Genomic DNA, 20,756 nt, shown 5'->3' on the forward strand with positions numbered 1-20,756 from the left:
AAAACACGACAGCCAAATTAACCAATCATAAGCTTAGTCCACATTTGTGATCTGACGATTTCTAACGGTCGACACCGATTGGCTTGTGCGCGGGGTCGCATAAAATGTGCAGTGCTCACATCAGACGTTGGTTACGGAGAGGGTTCCGTTGGACTACCGGGGGATACTCAGACTAACACATCTCCTGGATCGATTTGATGACGATACGAGGCGCAGCATTTTCGCAAATGGTCCTCGTCCGTTTCACGATCGCTGTGAATCCACGTCGAACAACCCCCAACTTATGAAAGCATAGTTTGCTTTCAAGGCTAGTTTTATCGACTTTAATTGGCACCAGTTTCTGCTATACCGTGATGATCCTGCGCATCATTTGCCTGCTTTCTCATAAACGATGCATTCTCATAAACCATCGGCAATGTTCAAGGCGTATGAATTAAAAAAAAAACTTCCTCATAATAGTTTTCTGTGCAATTGTCGACATGAACATAAGTTATAAATTGTCTCAGATGAGAAACCTTAACTTTACTGATTTTACAAAGTGGTAAAACCCCAAAACGTTGAACGAGCCTACCCATGATCGTAAGTCCGTATATTAACACCATTCATTCTAAGCTGACTCTAATGTAGCAGTGCCATATGTTGTTTTTTTGGTCCCAAATGAGAATAAATTTATTCTGAGGTTATATGTTAATTGTAATGTTTAAGATTCCCATTCTTCAAACACGTTGTGACGAATTCTATGAGGCTACAAAGAGGCTAATCTCACGGTTGTATAATAAACACGAAATTCACAAGTGTATTCCGTGGTTTAAAAAAAAACACTTATGTAGGACTGTATTTGTCTTACACAGAAAACTAGACTATAATACAAACTTAAATGAAACACAAACACTGCTCCACCCAAAGCAAAAGTACTGTCAAAAAATTCTACAAGAGTATAGGAGGCCACAGGCTCCAATTCGCGTATAAACGTACACAGTCAATTTTGGTTAGTAGCCGTTTGCTCTCTCTGAAAAAAAGGTAGTTGACTACATTTTGCATTTTACGCCAGTGGACAAAACACTGGACGCCAAAATACAGATCCCCAAGCCGACGACTGTGTTAGAATGCCCCCCAAACTTGGATGGCAGAGGACATGCTAATTCGGATTCGGTGCGACTTCCTTGGCATTATGCACGGGTCTCGCCCGTGGTTTGTTCAAGTCGTCGGTCTGTCGTGGGCTGACTACAACTTGAGTGCTCTCGTAAGGTTCTCAACATGTCAAGCAGCGATTCGACTCGTAGACGAGGGCCTCTATCAGGAGGCGCGTGTCAGCTCGCTGTCAGGCTTGGTTCCTTGTCTGCATAAACACATGCCCCTTATGATGATTAATTCTTCAGCCGCTAGGAATCTGTCTCATTCTGCCACTCATCATTACTTTATCTCCTGAAAACGGCGCGTGTGAAGAATGAAATTATTGTCACCTTCGAATCGGTTTAGATAACAGGAACTGGTAAAACTCAACTGAGATCAAACAATGAAGCACATTTTAAGAAAACTCGACTAAGACTCGAGCAATATAAAGCCTCTACGTTTTAGTTAAAAGAAAACAAACATGGGTAGTACAATGTAGTTTAAATTCCGGGGTTTTTTTAGGAATCAGTAATTGTTGATGTAAGTTTTCAAGGCTTTATAGTACCGCAGCAAAGCTATATAGGTACATGAATCTTTATAGATACCGAAACTTGCAAGATATTTGGTAGGATGAACGATTTGAACAAAAAATCTTTTAAAGCATGTAGGCCTACGTATTTTGGTAAGCAAAATTATATTGTATTGGTTGGAATCGACTGTGCTCTGTCGTCTGATACTAGATAACCCAATGGACAAGAAATCTAGAAAATCTGAATATCCATCGGTCGGTGAATAAAATCCAAATGGACTGGTATCGATGAGAACTTTAATTTCTAGAGCTAGAAGAAAGGTGGGATGTTGGCCTGTATAAAGCCCGGTTCATACTCGGCGCGAAAGCGAACGCGAATTTGTGACGTCATGGCAAGTATTCGCGCTGCGAATTCCCAAAAGTTTAACACATTTCAACTCGGGCGAATATCGCAGCGAATAGCCGAGCTCATAGTCATTACCAGTGTGTCTTTGTATAGTCTTCGTAGTCATCTGTTCATCCTGCTCTTAGCCACAGCTACCCTATCCTAACATATAGTAATAATAGTCAAACAAACCAAAGACTATAGCCAAATCGATATGTTACAATGACGTCAAATTCGCTTCGCATTCGCATTCGCATGAAGTATGAACCGGGCTTTACATGCCACTGAACTGCAAGCACATCGCACCCATAGTTTGGGCATGCCAATGGCGTATCACGCAGAGTAGTACTTATGAACACCAATGACAACCGCTTCCGGTTATATCAGGAACAAAATGTTCAGCTGCTTCCAAAATATTTTCAAAAATTTAACGTGACTCACTTCAGTTGGTTTATCATATTTCAATCTGTACGCATGAGGTCGTGGGTTCGAGTCCCACCCGAGTGCCCTTGTAATTTTCTTTCCCGTAAGCCCTCGGATAACACTGGTTGGTATAGGGTGTTTATAAGTAGGCATACGTAGGTGAAGGGCAATGAGTTTACCGTTTACATGAAGTTTTTACCGTTCGCTTTGCCCATTTCTTATACTACGTTCATAAGCACATGACAGTAAAGTGACGGGTATCAAGACACCCCTCTCTAAGAGAACAAATGAAACATTATTTCATTAGGAAAATAGTTTTTAACGCATCGAAGGGCCAAGGCTAATCACAAAACCGATATCGATGATTACTATATGAGCACATATAGTGACCCATGCAAATTTGCTTCACAATGGTAGAATTTGCTGACTCAGTCACTTTGCTTTTTAACGCTCCACCCACATTTAACAAGTTGCTCAATTACAACCACAAGTTCTTGAAGTCTACGCCCCCAGGTATAACCCTATACTACCTCTATACTATAGACAAATTAGCGCAGCAGTGTGTTTCTTGCACGAGTATAGGCTACCACTTTGCATTTCAAGAAACAACTGAGGCATGCACACTTAAAATGCTGATGCCCGCAGGCAGCAGCTATATCTATGGATGGTGTGACTTTCAACGGGTGCTCCACACTGAAACCTAACGCGCTCAACCATTGACAGAAAGCTACTTCACATGAAACAAAACCTACGCACAAGATAAAAGTGTACAAATCCATCATAATGTATTCCCGTAATTACCAATGTGTAGGCGCTATCGCATGTCACCTTGTCCAAGTACCATTACCAGAGTGCTATACGATACACGAAATACTGTTTGGAATGATGCAATCAAACAATGTAATAATTTAGTTCAGGGGATACGATTTCGGGAAATCTGGGAACTACTGACATTTTCTAGAAACAACCTCTGACGCAATTTTGCTAAAACTGAAACAAAACCTCTTGAGGGAGCTTAACGACGTATTGTCCGTCCCATTTTCGTGTTTCACCCAGACAATAGTTTAATTTCTATTGTCTACCAATACCAAAGTTATTCACTTTTAAATGAGACAACAACCGAAAAACCGACCCACGCTTAGAATAATTCCTTTACATTACGTGCAGGTTAGACTGCAGCATCCCTATCGGAACCATAATGTAGGAAACGGTAACCAGTCTATTCCCGGGATATGTGCAAGAGCAACCCAAAATAATATAGCTCTTATTCTGAAGGTTGCCAATGCCAGAAGATACAGAGTACTTGTTTTGTTGAGGTTGGGGTGGGAACCAATTGAAACATCGATAGGTGAAGGAAAAATAAAATCTGTTGAAGAGAAGCGCCGATACATCAGTAAACGGCCTTGAGCCTTGCTTTAATAGTACAGGGGAGCTGGGGCTAAATTACTGGCAGAGATTGAGAACCCATCCTCCTCAGAAGGTTTCACTTTTATCAGGTGTTATATTTTTAAACGTAAACACTCTCTGTGCTCCACAAACTTTAATGTGCAATGAGTCGTGAGTGCAGTCATTCACATTTGGATGTTAAAAGCTGGTTTACGCGCACCCACCGCATTACATGCCAAATGATGCCAGATAATTGGGTACTTATTTCCGGTAATAAAGCAACTTCGGTTGAGGAATCCAGTTTATCCATTCATTTCTGATCACATTACAATGTCTACTAAGCACCAATTAAGGCAAATATGGCGCCCTTCAGCGAGAATCACAGCTCGGGGCAAGGACGATATAAATCAGATAATTTAACATCACGCAATCCATACCAAAGATCGACAGTTAACAAATAGCTCTTGTAAACCCAACCAGGCTTTACCTGATTCTTCTGCTTTCAGTTGTAGTAGCGATTGACGAACCAGTGTTTAAACAGTAAAAGTGGGGTGGCTGATGTGTTAAAGTATAGCTTGAGATCCAGGATTTCCCAAGGGGTGATGGTTGCATTGTGGAAGTTATGCACAAAAAGCAACTTAAGGCTTTAATGTTTTTCTCGATAATCTGCACACAAAAAACGAAGCAGTGGTTAGCAAACAACCCCTTCCCCCTTCAATACATCACTGGACTTTGTAGCGTAATTTATCTAGAAACAACCAACAAGATAATCAAATAAATGGTTTCACTACCCCAATTACAAGGTATACTACAAAGTTAATCCTTTGGGGGGGGGGGCACAATTTTCAAGACTTTCAACAACAAATTTAAATAAAGAAGAAATGGAGAAAAAAAACAATGACTTAAAACAACCTTCCTTCAGTGACGGTAAGCTTTTGAAGGGATTGGGTTTACGTCTGCTTTTGGAATCAAAGCAAAATCTGTCAGATCTAGATATTGTTTAAATCCACAACCTCGTCTCTTTTACTTGGGTTGATTTGAGACAAAACAATGCCTCTTGCCAAGGTTTCACATTATAGTACGTATATACAAACAATGACAGCAGTTGGACCTTCAATGAAATGCCCGACTTGCACTGTTTGGATTGTTGCATCAAAATGGGATATTTTGGGAAAATAAGAGCACACTTAGCCAAATTGCAAACGTGACTTTGTACTGAAAATCCTATTACCGTCGGAGCTTAAGTCAACAGACGATACATGACCGTGGCTGAGCTGCTTGGTTGTACGGGCCAAGTCTGCTATGTACCGGGCACTCATCTCCGCTCACTCGGTCTGACTGTCATCATCATAATCGTAGGCTTCGATAGAGCTTCCTGCTTTCAACACTCGCCAGCTTTAAAAACACCGCTTTGTGAGTTCCTTGGAGTTGTAAGACGGTAGCAGTAACTAAGGCAGCTCGTGCACGTTTAATCTTCAACCAGGGACACATTATTTTCACGAGACTGCTACGCAGACAAGAATTTCCTCAGAAAAGAATTCTTGCCGACAAAAGTCAGCTGGCTACCATCCCAGGAAATACTTATCATATCATTTTGGGGGGCTGGTATCCTGCATTTCCAGACAGAATGTCGTGCGAAGGAATAGACCAATTATAAATTAGTATTGAATCCGAGGCTCTCAGTGCTGAGCTATTGTATGAATTGAGGACCTTTTTATCCTCTCAACAATAGAGCGAGCACTGGGGTCCTCGGTTTCAGTGCCAATTTGAAATTCGTATACTCTTTGTGCGTGGACGCTTTATGAAATTGAGCCTAGTGCACATTGACCAAGCATTTTATGAGACAATTTTTAACAAGTGCGAGTGCACAATAAGCTCTGGCGAAAAATGCGACGCCGATGGCACATATGGAACACCATACCTTTGGTCAATTTTGGGGCCATTTCCTCCTTCTTGATACCGTCTAACCACTACACAAACGTGACTGCACATTACTGCACATTATTTTGCCTCCATTTACACACTCTCTCTATATATATATATCTTTCCGAATTGCTAAAAACATTTTCTGTTAAGAATTAGATCTTTTTTGTTGTGAAATTTCCAATTTGGTAGTGAAATTTGTTGTGGGTAACTTATGGGGTCAATTTTTGGGGACAGACAAAATAAACGCGCATGCCCAGCGATCGAAGCAAAACCGGCGTTCCGAAAACTTTCATCAAGAGTTAATTTTAATTGATCAATTAGTTAATTATTTTTGGTCAATTGTCGGGGACAGACAGACCGACCGACCTACCGACCACCAAGTTCACATGTAGAAGATCCTGCCAGAGCTTTAAAATGTACAAAAAGGAGAAGTTGGGATCCGAGGATTGAGGCACTATAATTTACATTAAAGAGTGGTTTTGATAACAAAGAGAATCCTCCGGCCTTGACAGGCATTTAAACTTTAAACAGAGCATCAATGTCAGAAACTCAATGGAGGTAGCGTGTCAATATCGTGCAGGAGAGCGATGAGTTGGCCTGCTTCATATGCACGCAACCATGTACAGGCGAGAATAAGAGAATTTAACGGTCGTCCGTTGAAGTATATAAACCTCGTTGATTACCGTACATCACGCTAATGGGTAAATTAAGCTTCATCGGCACGTTTTGCAGCTGAAGTTCGTTCAGTTTGAATGAAAACTATGTCCATTGGACAATAGCTCTATCTTCATTTCATGAAATACAGACCGTTATTGTGCGATTTCATTGATTGATTTAGTTTATCTGAGCCTCGTTATAAAATAACCTACAAATTGAAAAGCTTTCGTGAAAATCAACTTTAGTAGCAATATCTCCCCCCCCCCCAATAATTTGACTTTTTAATACATGGCCTAAAATGTCAACACATTTTGGGGGTATAACACACACGAAGTGTCTCGCTACGCTACTGTCTCGCTGTGACGTTATTTTGATGTCACCAGGTATGAATCTATGAAATAAGAGATTTTAGATAAAACCTGATCAAATCCCTTTAATGTATAATGTCCATACTTCGTAATTTGACAGACAACAACTTGATGGTGGAAATGTGCCTCCTCGTCACTTTGGTAACAATTACTTGTGTGTTTCTATACTTTTAGATGATTTCATGACTCAGTGCGCACGCATCTGCGTGCTTTGTGTCATACCTGCTAGTTGTCGGGGTAAATGTACTTTTCTTTAATATTTAGTCATTTACACAGGGTTTTTTTTTTATTTGTACCAGCTTAAATTCATCCCTTTTAATCATTTATTGTGGTAGCCGTTGACTGCATAAGCGTTTTAATAACGAAACGCAATTCATCTGGACTCATTCCAAAACGCAATTAATGTTTAGCAAGGAGACGAAGCGGGCAATTAGATATTGTTTCTTTGTGTATATTCTAAACTATAGATGGTAGTAGCGCAATATGTATTTGGCACAGATGAAACGATGACTTGACTGACGGGAAGACAGGGAGTAACTTTGAAAAATAATACTTGCTTAAATTTTGAAATTCTATAGACCGGTTGAGTTTAATTAACAATTTGAGCACAAAAGGTTTGATGGTACCAATCGATTGCCCGTCGGGATTTAGTCTTGAAATGGGGGTCAGGGGACCAACGTCAAATGTCAAAAATTTCGACTTTAATTAACACGTTTCGCACAAGTGCCGTTTTGGGATGCAAGCGTTGAGTTGACCCCCTGCCAAAAAAATGCTACTTAAGAATACATAACACCAGCTGAAGTTCGCTCAGTTTGAATAAAAACTGTCCACTGTCTGTGAGACTCGCCTAACGTCACACAACTTTATTTTGCGATTTTGTTTTAGTGACAAAATGTATTTGGACCATACTTTCCCAAATCCTCTTCAATTTTCTTTTTAAAATGCAGGATTTTGCAGGAACGAGTGAGCACCGTGTCATGGTCGCGTAGACAGGTCCTTGTGTTGTTCACCCCCAGCCGTGCATGAAATTTGGCCTATTATGTACTTGAAATCCTCCGCACTCATGTTCAGCGATGACACTAGCTCTGCCTGAACCCATTGATAGTGTTTGCTGGAGGTTTGTGCAGGATTGAGGCAGTGGTCACCCCTCCTAGGACCACATGTTAAAAATAGTAGCATTTTGCAGGATTGAGGTTGTCTGCTCTTTTTACATGAAGGCAGTTGAAGGATTTTGCAGGATTGGGGTTGCATCCTCGCAGAAACGTCAAGCGAGTTAGGGATAAATAACCTGAAAATAAGAGGGGGGGGGGAAACCGTTTTAGGAAAAACAAATCAATGTTGGTAGACAAATCAATGTTGGTAGACAAATAAACTGTATTATTATTCATTAATATGAGCACTTCTGTGTACGTCATTAGTTGGTTTCAGACCGGGTAAATGAACAAAACATATCCTGTTCTGAAGAGCCCTTGGACACGATCCAATGTTTATTGCTTGAATCTTCCAAAGCACACGGAACCCATGCACATTATTACCTACATCAGTATAACCTACATGGCATGGCAGGAATGGTTAATGACAGAGGCCAAAGCTACAAATAATTTAATTTAAGTGTTCACAGAGAACAAAATAATATGTACAAAAAAAACACAGATTGTCCAAAATATTTAAAAATTGCTAATGGAAAACAACACGTCATAAAAATCTAATTTAAAAAATTGTTTCTATCATTTTCTTTACAGATAAAAATGAGAAAATCGACATTTTCACCAGCAGTATATTGTTGAAAAGGAAGACCTTCGATATAGATGTAAGCAAGTACTAACGATAATTTATCAGATATCACGCGTTAAAAAGACGTTGTGCGTACATCTAACCATATTTTTTATGTGATGGTACTAAATCTATAAGTTCAAAGTTAAACTGCAGTTTCAGATGCTAACAGAACAGTCAATATCATTTTTACAAAATGAATTCATTTAAAAAAAAGAAGTCGGAAATTCCATTTTTTTTACAAATAAAAAAATCAGTTAATCAATGCAAAAATTTATAAATACACTTCGTTTCAAATTTTATACAGATATGAAACTGTGGAATTATTTAATACTGTGCTACCGTCGCACAATCAACAGAAATGGTACTGCGAATGAGAGACACTTCCAATAACGTAACACCTTTAGAATAATATCCAAATGGGCAGCTGGTATAACGTCGGGATGCTATTGAGCGTGTGTGTTACATGAAGGGGTGCTGACGTCACGACTGCGCTGTATCAACGCCAAGGCAAAGGCAATGTGCGAGGGAAAATGACAAATCTGGCACCAAGTCTGAGCAGAGGTGCGTCTGACAACTGGCGCATTATTCTTTGATATCTTTCTCGTCTGGTGTAAAGACATATAATATAAGATCATTTGCTTTTCATGAATTTTGTTTGTTTCCAATAATAACACCACTCAAAATCCAAAGAACTTAAGAATGTTCAAAACCTAGCCCGTTGAAGTTTCAGCTCAGTGGATACTACACTTTACGAGAAAAAAAGTGAAAAACCCATCATGCACAACATTTTGAACACGAAACACGATTCGTCCGTAGCACTCTTAATTTCCACAAATCGGTTAATTGACTGACCGTAAAAAAAATCACCTGATTTACCTTGACTTCTTCTAAATGACAGCAAGCCAGACAGTAATTTCACGTGGTGTTCAGTACCAGCACGAGCTTTAATCCGAGTAAGCTTTTTGATAATAATTCGGTAGGTTACTGTTGAGATAACTGCAAAAAAGATATGCCTTTAAAGCAAGCGGGTGTACCTACACGCATTCAATTACGCACATCTTCTCAGTCTATGGTTTGTTTCATTGCCGCCAACTGACGCGGTGGAGCAGCAATCCAAACAGCGTGGTGCCTCTGCAGAAGCAGCGGGGTGTGTTTCATTTATCAACTCCTCAATAATCTCCGTTTCAAATCTCTGCCTGGTCGAAATGCGATCATTTGGTTCTTGTCTTCAGCGTGCATTCAAGTAGCCTGCCAAACTGGCTAGACTCTTTCCGTCTTTATTGACACAGAATTATGTTTCGTTTGTTTTCTCTCTTTTTCCCCCCAAAAGAATTGACAGTAGTCTAATAATAAGTAGACTCGTTTTTCACCTGGAGACAGCGTTCCTCTGCCAAGAAGAGACACAGACAAGAAATGAAGAGTTTGTTTCTGCATGCAATAGTGGACGTTGATTAATAGAGGACAATAGGGTCCCCAATTCTCGAAGGTCCCCAATTTGGCGAGGTCTTCCTATATGAGAGTTCTTCCTAAAAAGTTAGAGTAAAAACAAAAGAGGGACAAATAGGGAGTCCCCGATTGCAAGCAAATACAAACGCTTGTCAAAATTTGAACCGATTTCCATTGTTCACTTCCGGCCTTACTTCCTATTCATATCGATTAATTTGCTCATAAATACAGCCTAAGAACGTGCCTAAAATCACAGCTATAGATCTGTCCACTGTTCCTCAAGTGTCATCATTCACCAATTTATAATATAAATTACTCTCTATATTCCAAACACAGCTGTTTTGCATTTAGACCATATTTCCCCAAACTGTTCCGGTGAAATCACGATCTCGCAACCTTCCAATCGATTTTCGTGTCTTCATTCCCAACACTACCGAATCTTTGCGTAACTCAAGTTTCCCTGCAGTTGAAATAAATGACGCCTTCCCCTTCAACATAGCATCATCACTGAGCGATTACCGACATAATACATCATCGAGTAAATAACCAAATTCACTCACGCAAACATATCCGGGGACATACGATCCTGACATGCCATCCTTGCAAACGGCTTCTGCTCAAAATATTTACTTTTCAGAAATCATAAAATGAAAAGGTAGCGCTAGATTTTGTTAAACCCTTATTCGTTACTGGGCAATCTCGCCACGAACACCTGCATGCGGATTTGACAATCAAAACAAAAGGGGTTGGGTTTTATTTTTGATGAGACTTTCATCAAGGGGTGCTAAAATCGCGTCCACATTCTAGAATAACAATAACGTTATACTGTAAAAATACCAATCTTTTTCTGTACATGTTTGAATAGATATTTGAAGGTGTCTTACGGGAATATAAATCACGGTTTTAGAAGCCCAGCGATACAATGTTCACCCTCGGGTTCGATTTTGAAGAGAGCTGTGAAAATCACACCAAAAGTTTTGTAGCTGCTGAAAGTATAATAAATTATACAAAAGAATGCCCAACAAATACCTGTACTTCGAAAGGTAACTATATTACACTGCAATACTAGACCACTGCAAGAAGTCATTAGGCAGAAGACAACGGCAACACTGAACTAAAAATAAATTAAAAACTTCGGTCTTTATCACACTTTTGACATGACAAAACGTCTGCACTAACTTGAGCCTACTTTTTTTTACATTCATCCCTCAAAGAACTGTAAAATCTTAAATATTTTGGGGAAGTGTGTACTTTGACAGTCAGTTTCGGATTTTGAAAACTGCCAAATTCTCAAACCTTTCCAACACTCCTTTCATGCTTATTTGGTTTGCTTTGCTACGATACCTCCATTCAAATACAATGATCTTTGAAGTGTAAATGAAAGTTGGATCCGGCAGATGATTCACTGATGCATAACTCAAAATGATCTCTACATTCAAGCTATCCACTGATCCAATAGAGACAATAGTACATTTTTTTTATACCCGGCATGATATGTGACAGAGAGGTATCTCCCTATACTCTATAACACCCTAGACTATTGTTACCTAACACATCCCCCCTAGATACCTCAAAAGAATTCCTGAGATTCTGGTAACACAATGACCAACACAAAAGAGGGGGGGGGGGGTCCCTCTATCACATATCATGCTGCATATGACTTTTTCTGACATACATTATTGTACTTGTGATTTTTATTACAGTGTACAATGTGCTGATTTTTGCAGACATAGAACAGTGGATGTGCCTGCTTGTAGTTAACTGTATCTTCGCTGCCTGATACACGGATCCATTGAAGATACCAAGTACTCTTTTCAACTACCGGTGCTGGAAGTTTTCTTTTCCAGTACCATCCATGTCCAGCTTATGCAATATTGTGGATATGACTATTGTAGTTATGACTTCTGGTCTTCGCCTTGCATCATTCTTCAGCCACTCACCCACTAAACACAAAGTACTTTTTTTCAAGTACCGGATAAAGTACACTCCGCCATAGTTTATACCAATAATCTTCCCATCCATACAGCATCCATAGATGAGTAATGCAGTCAACCAGACAAGCAATCCTCCGGCTTGGTATTTGTAGGCTCACAGGTCCCTCGCCCGCAGAGACAAAAATGCGTCATCGGCTGGAGACAATTTGGCATGATGCACTGTAAAGGAAAATAAACAAATCTTCCAGGGTCAAAAATATTAACTAACACTGGGCCAGAGATATATCATACGGACAATTTATCTTCATAACAAATGTCAAGGAAGACACCAGGGTTGATTGGTTCTCGCTGCTGTCGGGAGGTTTCATCTTGAAGATGAAGGAATGACGCCGGATGTGCAATGCTGATGAGTTGACAATGACATGGGTGGTGACAACTATGGTGACAATAATGGCAAAACCAAATTTTCAAAAACAAATGAAGGAATGACACAGGATGTGCAATACTGATGAGTTGACAATGATATGGACAGTGACATCAATGGTGACAACTATAGCCACACTATTGGTAACAACAAACAAAGGAATGACACAGGATGTGAAATAATTATGAGTTGACAATGACATGCATTGTGACAAGTATGACGACAACTGAACCTAAAATCTGTCACAATCCAACATCTAAACGACTGAAGTTTTGTTGGATTTCGAGAACTTCACAGCTATTACTTAGTACATGATGTCCAAGTTGTGTTGATGTGAAGCATTTGCCACTGGTTTTAAGAGAATTGTTGGATATTGGGGGAATCAGGAAGCTTTGTAGTGAAAATGCCCATGGAAGGTACAGAGTAAATTTATGAGGAAACTTCTCCATAGATCTTATGCATAACAGTTATCTCAGAGGATGTTCTTTATTTTAATTCAGTTACGAAAAATGCACACAAAGATTACTCATACCTTTCCAAGCGATACAAACCTTTGCCCTCTAACTCCGCCTTAACGCATCAGGTCTATATATCAACACCACTTAGCACTCACCGATCCCTTCAAAACTGTCAGAGCCAGCTTAAGTATAATTCTAAGTAGCTTTAGTTTATTGAAAAGTATACCTACCTCTTTTTCTGGGTGGAGATAAGCTCTTAGGCGTCCGATTTGTGTATTCTCTAGTTGGTTTTCTATCCTTTATGTCCATCTCTGGACTTCTCTTCCTCGAGGACAGACTAGAAATTGGCGGAGACATTCGATTGGCTTTGTAGCTGTGTACAAGTGGACTTTTCCCTGGCGATTGGAATACAGCAGACTGCTTGGCTTCCTCCAACTGTTGCTGTAACAGGGTGACGGTGCCTTTGTACCTGTCGATTTATCAGATCATCCTGTCAAGTTAACATTGCAACGATCCAGGATTTGGGGAAAGGGGACCAAATATTTGTGTTTTGCTTTATGGACCTCAGTAATTGTAGGCTCAGTCTACATTATACATTAGACACATGGACAAGGGCGGATCCAGGACACATTTTTTGGGGGGGGGGGGGGCCAAAAATATTTTGTTCTCCCCAAAAATTGATTCAGACATTTACAGCGTGGGGTCCAGAAACTTTGTGGATTCCAGATGCTCTGTGATGTGATCTGAGCCAATTTCTGACCACTTTAAAGGGAATGTACATCATTGGCTTTTGCTGTAATTTTCAAAAATGAACTATTTGAGGGGTTAATATAATAGATCAAATATTGTTACACTGACATGTTTGAAGTTTTGTGTTTGAAAATGCTGGAAAACCAAGAAAAACAAAAATGTTCAAGTAGTCTGGTTCCCTGACTCCACTAAAGATGAAATGGATCAATGTATTTATTTAATTGTAAGGTAAGGGCACCAGTCTAGCTGGCCTGCACCCGTTCATGAACATGTAACCAATAGCAAAAAAATTTGGACTGAAAAAAATGGTAAATTTCGAGCAGTAGTTGAAAATAGTTAGGTTTTTCCAAGGGTGGTCGGCCACCACCATTGGAAATGTATACAAAAATACCATTTTCTTGAAAATGACTTCACACCAGGTGCCATTATTTTACAGGATGCTTTAGACTGTCATTTACCAACATCCTAGTAAGGTATTTTGTAAAAACTTAGTAGTTTTATTTTTCGATGTTTGCAAATGTATTTTCCCTTTAACACAATTTTTTTAAGCAAAAATATGGCGGTATACGCATTGGCTGCCTTTTTTTTGCGACGTCACTCTTTGGGGGGTGGGGGCCATGGCCCCCATTGGCACCCCTGGATCCGCCGATTTGCATGTATATATATGCAAGAATGTTTTTTTTTTTTGGACAAATACTTTTGTACTCCCTCAAAAATGTGACAAATGGAGGGAAGGGGTTGACTCCTTAAAGCCCCCCCCCCCTTCACTCTGCACACTTCACTTGTGATATGAACATGGAAAATTCCCACAGAGTAATTAGTTTGTTTTTTAAAAATGCATTTTTCATAAAAAATAATGTCATGAAATCTCTAGAAGGATATATTTTGGTAACTTGTGTTACGGTAAATCACGTAACAGTTATGTCCACCAATCTTTGGTACACGTTTAAACATTTAAGAAACTAATTATCAAACAACAAAAACCTCTTTTGGCACAGTATATGAGCCTTTTTTTTCATCCTCAAAAACAAAAACCCACGATAACACTTGCTTTTTGCATGTAAAAACAAGGCGCCAAAATGACCACCTCAAATTCATAAATTTAGGCGAAATACCTTTTTTGGGGGACAACAAATACACATAACCATGTTCCATCTCAGTGGCACATCATTCAAATGAAAGGTCTTGTTTTCCCCTTTACTTTGATACCACATATGAGGTCATGGTGCTGGTAATTTTGAAGATTGTATGCATTTTCCATTTTCAGCCATGTTCAGATTCTCATGGAATTGCCCATATTACTTATAGACAGCTGTCATCTGACTTCTGTCTGGCACATGTTTGTGTTGAGTGGTATTTTCTGCTTTGTACAATGTAGCAGCTCAATGAACTTGACTGACAATTCAAAATTTCCTAACTTCAATCAGTTTGAGTGGTTAACCTTCTGCATAATTCAAAATCACACACACCCAAAAAAGATTCAGTTATCAGACAATATCATGGCCCTACAAAAGACATGGACTACTAATTTCGCTTCTGAAACTGGCTGAGTGAATTGCACAAATCAGACACTGAGCTCACCTATTGTATCTGTCGTTAATTCGGTCACGTTCCTCCTGCAGATCCTGACAAGAAAATGACAAATAATATAGGAAGTGATTTGCCACAGTTGGAGGCCAATCAAATTGGGTTGGGCCCATGTGGCATTAAAATAGAACAGGTATTACATGTAGATAGCTGCGCTCATTTTTTTTGAAAAAGTTGATAAACTACCTTAAAGGGAATATACACATTTGCTTTTGCTGTGCTTGTGCTGTAATTTTCAGAAATGGATGGATTTAGGGGTTACTATTTTATAGCAAATATTGTTACACTGACTTGTTTGAAGTTTTGTGTTCGCTACCGGTAGATGCTGAAAAACAATCATGCTTTTGTAGTCTGGTTCTCTGACCCCACTTAAGATGAAACAGAGCAATTTATAGACGTCGGGAATTGTAAGGTCTGGAAACCAGTCTAGCAGGCTTGTACCCGTTCATAGGAGTGTAATCGATTGCAAACAAAATGCAGACTGACTAAATATGGTAAATTGGGGACAGTATTTGAAAAAGCCATCATTGGAAACTGATACAAAAATACCACTTTTCTTGAAAATGTCAGCACACCAGGTGCCATGAGTTTACAGGATACTTTAGACTGTCATTCACTAACAGTCCAGTAAGGCACTTCATAATAATTTGGTAGTGTTGTTTTTTTTTATCTTTGCAAATGTTGTATATTCCCTTTCACACACACAAAAAGTTGAAGAGCCTATCACTTTTCTGAAACAAATGGTTTGTATTTTCCGAGAAGTATACTTATCATTCGTAGCTTTCCTGGGGTTTTGATGTCAACAGATTTTTTTTCATTGAAACTAGTGAATTCAAAAGCAGCAGGATATTTTAACTTAAGATGGTTACACTTTATAATGTCGAACATTCACTCAATAAAAATTCAAGCTGAGTAATCCAGTGGCCGCACTTCATGACAGGTGATAACAACAGCTTACAGCAATGTGACCGTACATTTTCAATTGGGGAAAGTAATGCAATTCACTGCCTGTACTGTGCGATGCCCGGGCTAAATTTCCGCTCCGACACTGCGCGCTCCCGCGCAACACACACAAGGAGCTTTAAAAAGGTCAGACCGTACTAAGTGAGACAGGGATTGCTCTGAAATTTCAGCTGGGCATCTCTTTACTCCTGCTTCGACTCTTGATACCTGGGTTGGATGAGGGCTGGATTCTTATAAGGACTGTTGACTACACCGCATGTAGCAATAAGCAAGGACTGTCAAGAACTCAGCCGCGGCGTGGGTTGGGACTGGGTGCATTCTTCAATCATATACAAGTACCTTGAGTTTTTTATAGTCCTGTGCGGGCGAGTCTCTCGGTGGGGTGGCCGGCTCAGGAATGAGTTCAAGGCTCCGACGTAGGCTTCTGACATTCTGAAATGAATGTTAAGCATTTCTCTGATTATTCATGGTGTTGTTTTTCTTTAGCTGATTGATTGAATCAATTGGAATCAATAAAAACCCTTGTTGGGTGAAGGCTGTTTCAAATTTGAAATGTTATTCAGACATAATCCATTTGGGAATACTCCTATTTAAGTTTAATAATGACATCAAATTAAACTTCAAGTGGAATATATATCCCCTTTCCATAACAAAATCTTTGTTTACAAGGGACTGCTACTTCTTTCATTATGTTTTTTTGTTTTAAAACCTGGTCAATATTGCATTTTCATTTTGTTTCAGAACAGTTTTTCTCTGTACGAGTCTTCTGTGATGTCATGTAGGCTCCTTTGTGCTGAATGGAATTAATTCCACTATCGGTAAGAAATCAGAATTGAAAAGAATCTTGCTGTGATTGGATTTTGAAGAAGCAAGCTACAGAATCATAGCAAATCAACTGACTCCCATGGTGAATTGAGCATTGAGAACTGAGGTAAATTCAAGGTTGTACTACTAAATCCTCTTATTCAGTTCAATAGCATACAGTGTGCCCTCAACAACTAGTTTTGGTTATCTCCGGCAAATTTTTCAATTTGCGGCAATGGTAATTTGCTGCGGTGGATGACGGACAAATACCCAAACTACAACTGATGACGTATGTAAAACGTGACGTGATCAGCCCATACAACTTGCCCATGAAATCATGAGTTTGACTTTGGTAATACAGGATTTCTGTCATTTGAAGTCAGACAAATGTCGTAGCTGAAGCGACCGTTGGTACATTACAGTGAAGGGACAGTGCCCATATCATACACAGCCATAGTCGGAATTAAAGGCTCAACCTCTTTTCTATCTCTCGCTTTCAGGCTAAAAGGAGCAGTAAGAGCATTGCTTCAGCAACGAGGTATTACTGCTGCCATGTCTGCTACAGGAATATTCCTTGTAGACTTCTGCAAAGACCTTGAGAAAATACTCAGAGTGCATAGCAGAGCGCTGTTATCTTGCTGAAAGCTAACTTAAGATCCAAATATAGTTTACATTTACCTTTACATGTTATCTTGCTGAAAGCTAACTTAAGATCCAAATATAGTTTACAATTACCTTTATACAAATATAATAATACTTAAGAATTCTGAAGTTATTCAGACTATTGTTCCTGCACTCAGAACTACTTCTCATAACAAGTTGACGATTTAGTGGCGCACACATGTACAACATGTATTGCAGTGTGGCGATATTGGAGGGGCAAATACAGCCCCTCAAACACTTCCACTCACCCTAACCCTCCCTTTCCCCTCACACAAAAATAATTTTAAAAAATTAAAAAAAATTTGAAAATTTAAAGACTTTAAAAATCTGATCCCCCAACAACTTGAGGATTTTGTTGTGCTTTTTTTTTGGAAACTCTTTCTAAATCATTCCCAGCCTTTTAAAAAGCTTTCCCCAAATTTGCATAGAAAAACATTCAACCCCCCCCCCCCCCAGTATTCAAATAATCATTTCAAGTTTTTTTTCTTCAGCCCAAACCCTGATTATCAACCTTACCATTTTTTTTGATTTTTTTTTTTGGGGGGGGGAGGTTTAACAATGCTCAGTTGGTACAACCCATAGCATAACAAACTTGATTACAGCTACACCATGGAAATTTGAGTTTGTGATAGTTGGCTAGGCTGTACTGTATCAAGTCTTAAGAAAGCATTAGGACACTATCACGAGACTGCAACCAGTGAGTATAAACTGTGACAGTCTACAAGCTTTTCAAATTGACATCAAAACCATCTTTATAAAGACATCGTTTTTAGATCTCAGAAACAATATCTAAACTTCCTTTCTTTGTACAGACAAAGATTTTTCTCCAGTCGCAAGCTGGATCACTGCTCCAGCTTATTAGGCTGTGATACTTGCCAGAGCTAACTGTATTTACATTTTGCTCTGAAGTCATAAGGCCAAAAAAAAAGTCTCCGGTTTCTGGTATGGAGCTTGCCCAAAAATTGGTGCGGCGACGCGGCTTTTTTTTTTTTTTTTACCTGTTTTTTTTGCTTCAAATGTCGGCTGATGACTGCAAATGGTGCCCGACTAAACTTAGTGCAAATATATGGGAGTCCAGAGAGGCCACTAAAGCTTATTCTCGATCATAACCCCATCTAAAAACACGTTCAAATTGTGCAGCAGCAGGATTCCAGTCAAACCAGTGAGTTTGGCGGTTTTGAGAAATCATCTTTTATTGAAAAACAAACTTTTTCATTTTGCCGACGCGCATGGCTACGGCGACGTGACGTGCGCGCATACCAGAAACACTCGATTACAAGACTGCTGCTATACTGTCACAAGGTTTGATGTTAACAACTCAGATTAAACTTGACCACTATAACTTATGAAAAGAAATGAATATGAAGTCATGTAGTTCAGCAAGGCTGTATGCTGAGCTCTTATTTTTGTTTGTTCTACAGTCATATATGAAAGATACCAGACTGCAACTGTTTAAGTCATAATATTGACATCAATACCAGTGAAGACATCTTTCTAGTAACAAGCTGGATTACCGCTACACACAGCATATGAAAAGAAATGAAATGAAGCTGTGAATAGTTTGGAAGGGCTGTCTGGTCATAAAGACCTGCTGGCCTGGATCTAGGGCAGTAACAGCTGCTGCACGAAGAGTCACGTCTTGTCTTTGGCAGGCCACTCCAGTGGCGAACCTAGAATTTCCCCACCCTGGGGGATCAGGCCATTTAATATAAAAGGCTCTGTATCATTCCAATTTATACTTTTAATACTGTTCTCACTTTAACTGGGTTTTTTTTTTTACAGGAAGTAGTATATTGTTTCTAGCTTGTTGTTTTGAGTCAATAATGAACTCTTCATTTTTTTCTCCATTGAAAAAGACAAACTTATTTTCTGTTTTAACTATGTAGGCATTCATACCAGTAAGTACAACTGATCCGTTTTGCATTTTAATTTTTAAAAAAATATTTTTTAACAACAAATGTTTTAATAATTATGATTTGCATTATGAAGTGCAAATGTGATTGAAATGATTTTCAAAGAAGCCTGGTATAAAATGAAAAAAAAATAGAGTGAGGGACTTTCTTCCTTTCATTGATCTAGGTAATTCTTTTCTAGTTGACTGGTTTTAGACAATATGAATCATCTTTTTAATTGATTTTTAATTAAAATGATTACTTAAATAAAAGTGCAAAGTGATTGACAGGAGTTTCAGGTAAGGCTTGTATGAAATGAAAACCTACAACAGAGTGAGTCATTTTAATACTGTCATTTAAAGGTTTTATCTGTCAGGTTTTGACTTTAAAGATCTGTTCCCTGTGGTAATTTCGAATTTCACATCGAAAAATATATATATATTTTTTCCCATTGCTAGTTATTCACTTTTGAATGAGACATTGAATGAAAATAAAATTCACAGACGTTTAGTTATTGAATTATTTCTTCACAAACTTCAAATTATTGGCTGCCAGACAATAAATCAGATTTCGCAGGGCAGGTTATTGGTGCACAAAATGAAAGCTCTTTTTAAGAGAGTTGTAGACTCCCAAATTGGAAAATTGTTTTGAACAAAAAATCCATTTTTTGAAGAGCACGGGGTATGCATCTTTAAAGCTATAAATTCTCTTCATCTAATCTGAAATGCGTCCTCCACTGAAGTGCACCTTTCATACTACTTTCATTCATATGTTGAAAGGACAGACACTAATTGACGCTGGTGACGTCATCAATGATCATGCATAGTCCCTGTCACTTGATGGATCTATGGAACTTAACAGTTTTCAAATTGTCAATCCATTGCATGACTTCATGGCCTTTTGTCCAACATCTGCAAGATTTTTTCCTTCAATAAGTTTCTATATTTCCAAAGACAGATGATAAATGGCAATATAATTGATATCTCAAATCATTTTTTAGGAGTATGAGATACATATCTCTGGGTCTATGGAATGCTTTATCACTCTACTTGTATTCTGACAACATGCACATGTAATCATTTACCATATGTGTAACTGGAAAACATGAATCCATCTGTGGCAGTGATCAATTTATTTCTTGAACATACACGCCACAATAATTAATAACCCAATCACCAGAAACGGATCGTGTGTGTTCAGCAGATTTGGCGTCAGACATAAAAAATATAAAACGTCAGAGATTGCAGATTAAGAACTGAAGTGCAAGTGTTG

At 38.9% G+C, this 20,756-nt stretch overlaps 1 protein-coding gene across 1 annotated transcript in view; it reads right to left on the reverse strand.

Annotated features, from left to right (window-relative positions):
* Nucleotides 1-8,243: 8,243 nt before the first annotated feature.
* Nucleotides 8,244-20,756, reverse strand: part of LOC119742939 (centrosomal protein of 128 kDa-like) — a 97,349-nt gene continuing 84,836 nt past the window's right edge. Inside the window, exons 22-25 of the mRNA XM_038219211.1 lie at nucleotides 16,465-16,557; nucleotides 15,157-15,200; nucleotides 13,056-13,294; nucleotides 8,244-12,162 (exon numbers count right to left, since the gene is read on the reverse strand). Coding sequence (XP_038075139.1) covers nucleotides 12,098-12,162; nucleotides 13,056-13,294; nucleotides 15,157-15,200; nucleotides 16,465-16,557 — 441 coding nt within the window. The 3' untranslated portion in view covers nucleotides 8,244-12,097. The remainder of the gene's footprint in view (nucleotides 12,163-13,055; nucleotides 13,295-15,156; nucleotides 15,201-16,464; nucleotides 16,558-20,756) is intronic.

The sequence above is a fragment of the Patiria miniata genome, unplaced genomic scaffold (assembly GCF_015706575.1).
Source record: "Patiria miniata isolate m_02_andy unplaced genomic scaffold, ASM1570657v1 HiC_scaffold_6, whole genome shotgun sequence".
NCBI lineage: Eukaryota > Metazoa > Echinodermata > Asteroidea > Valvatida > Asterinidae > Patiria > Patiria miniata.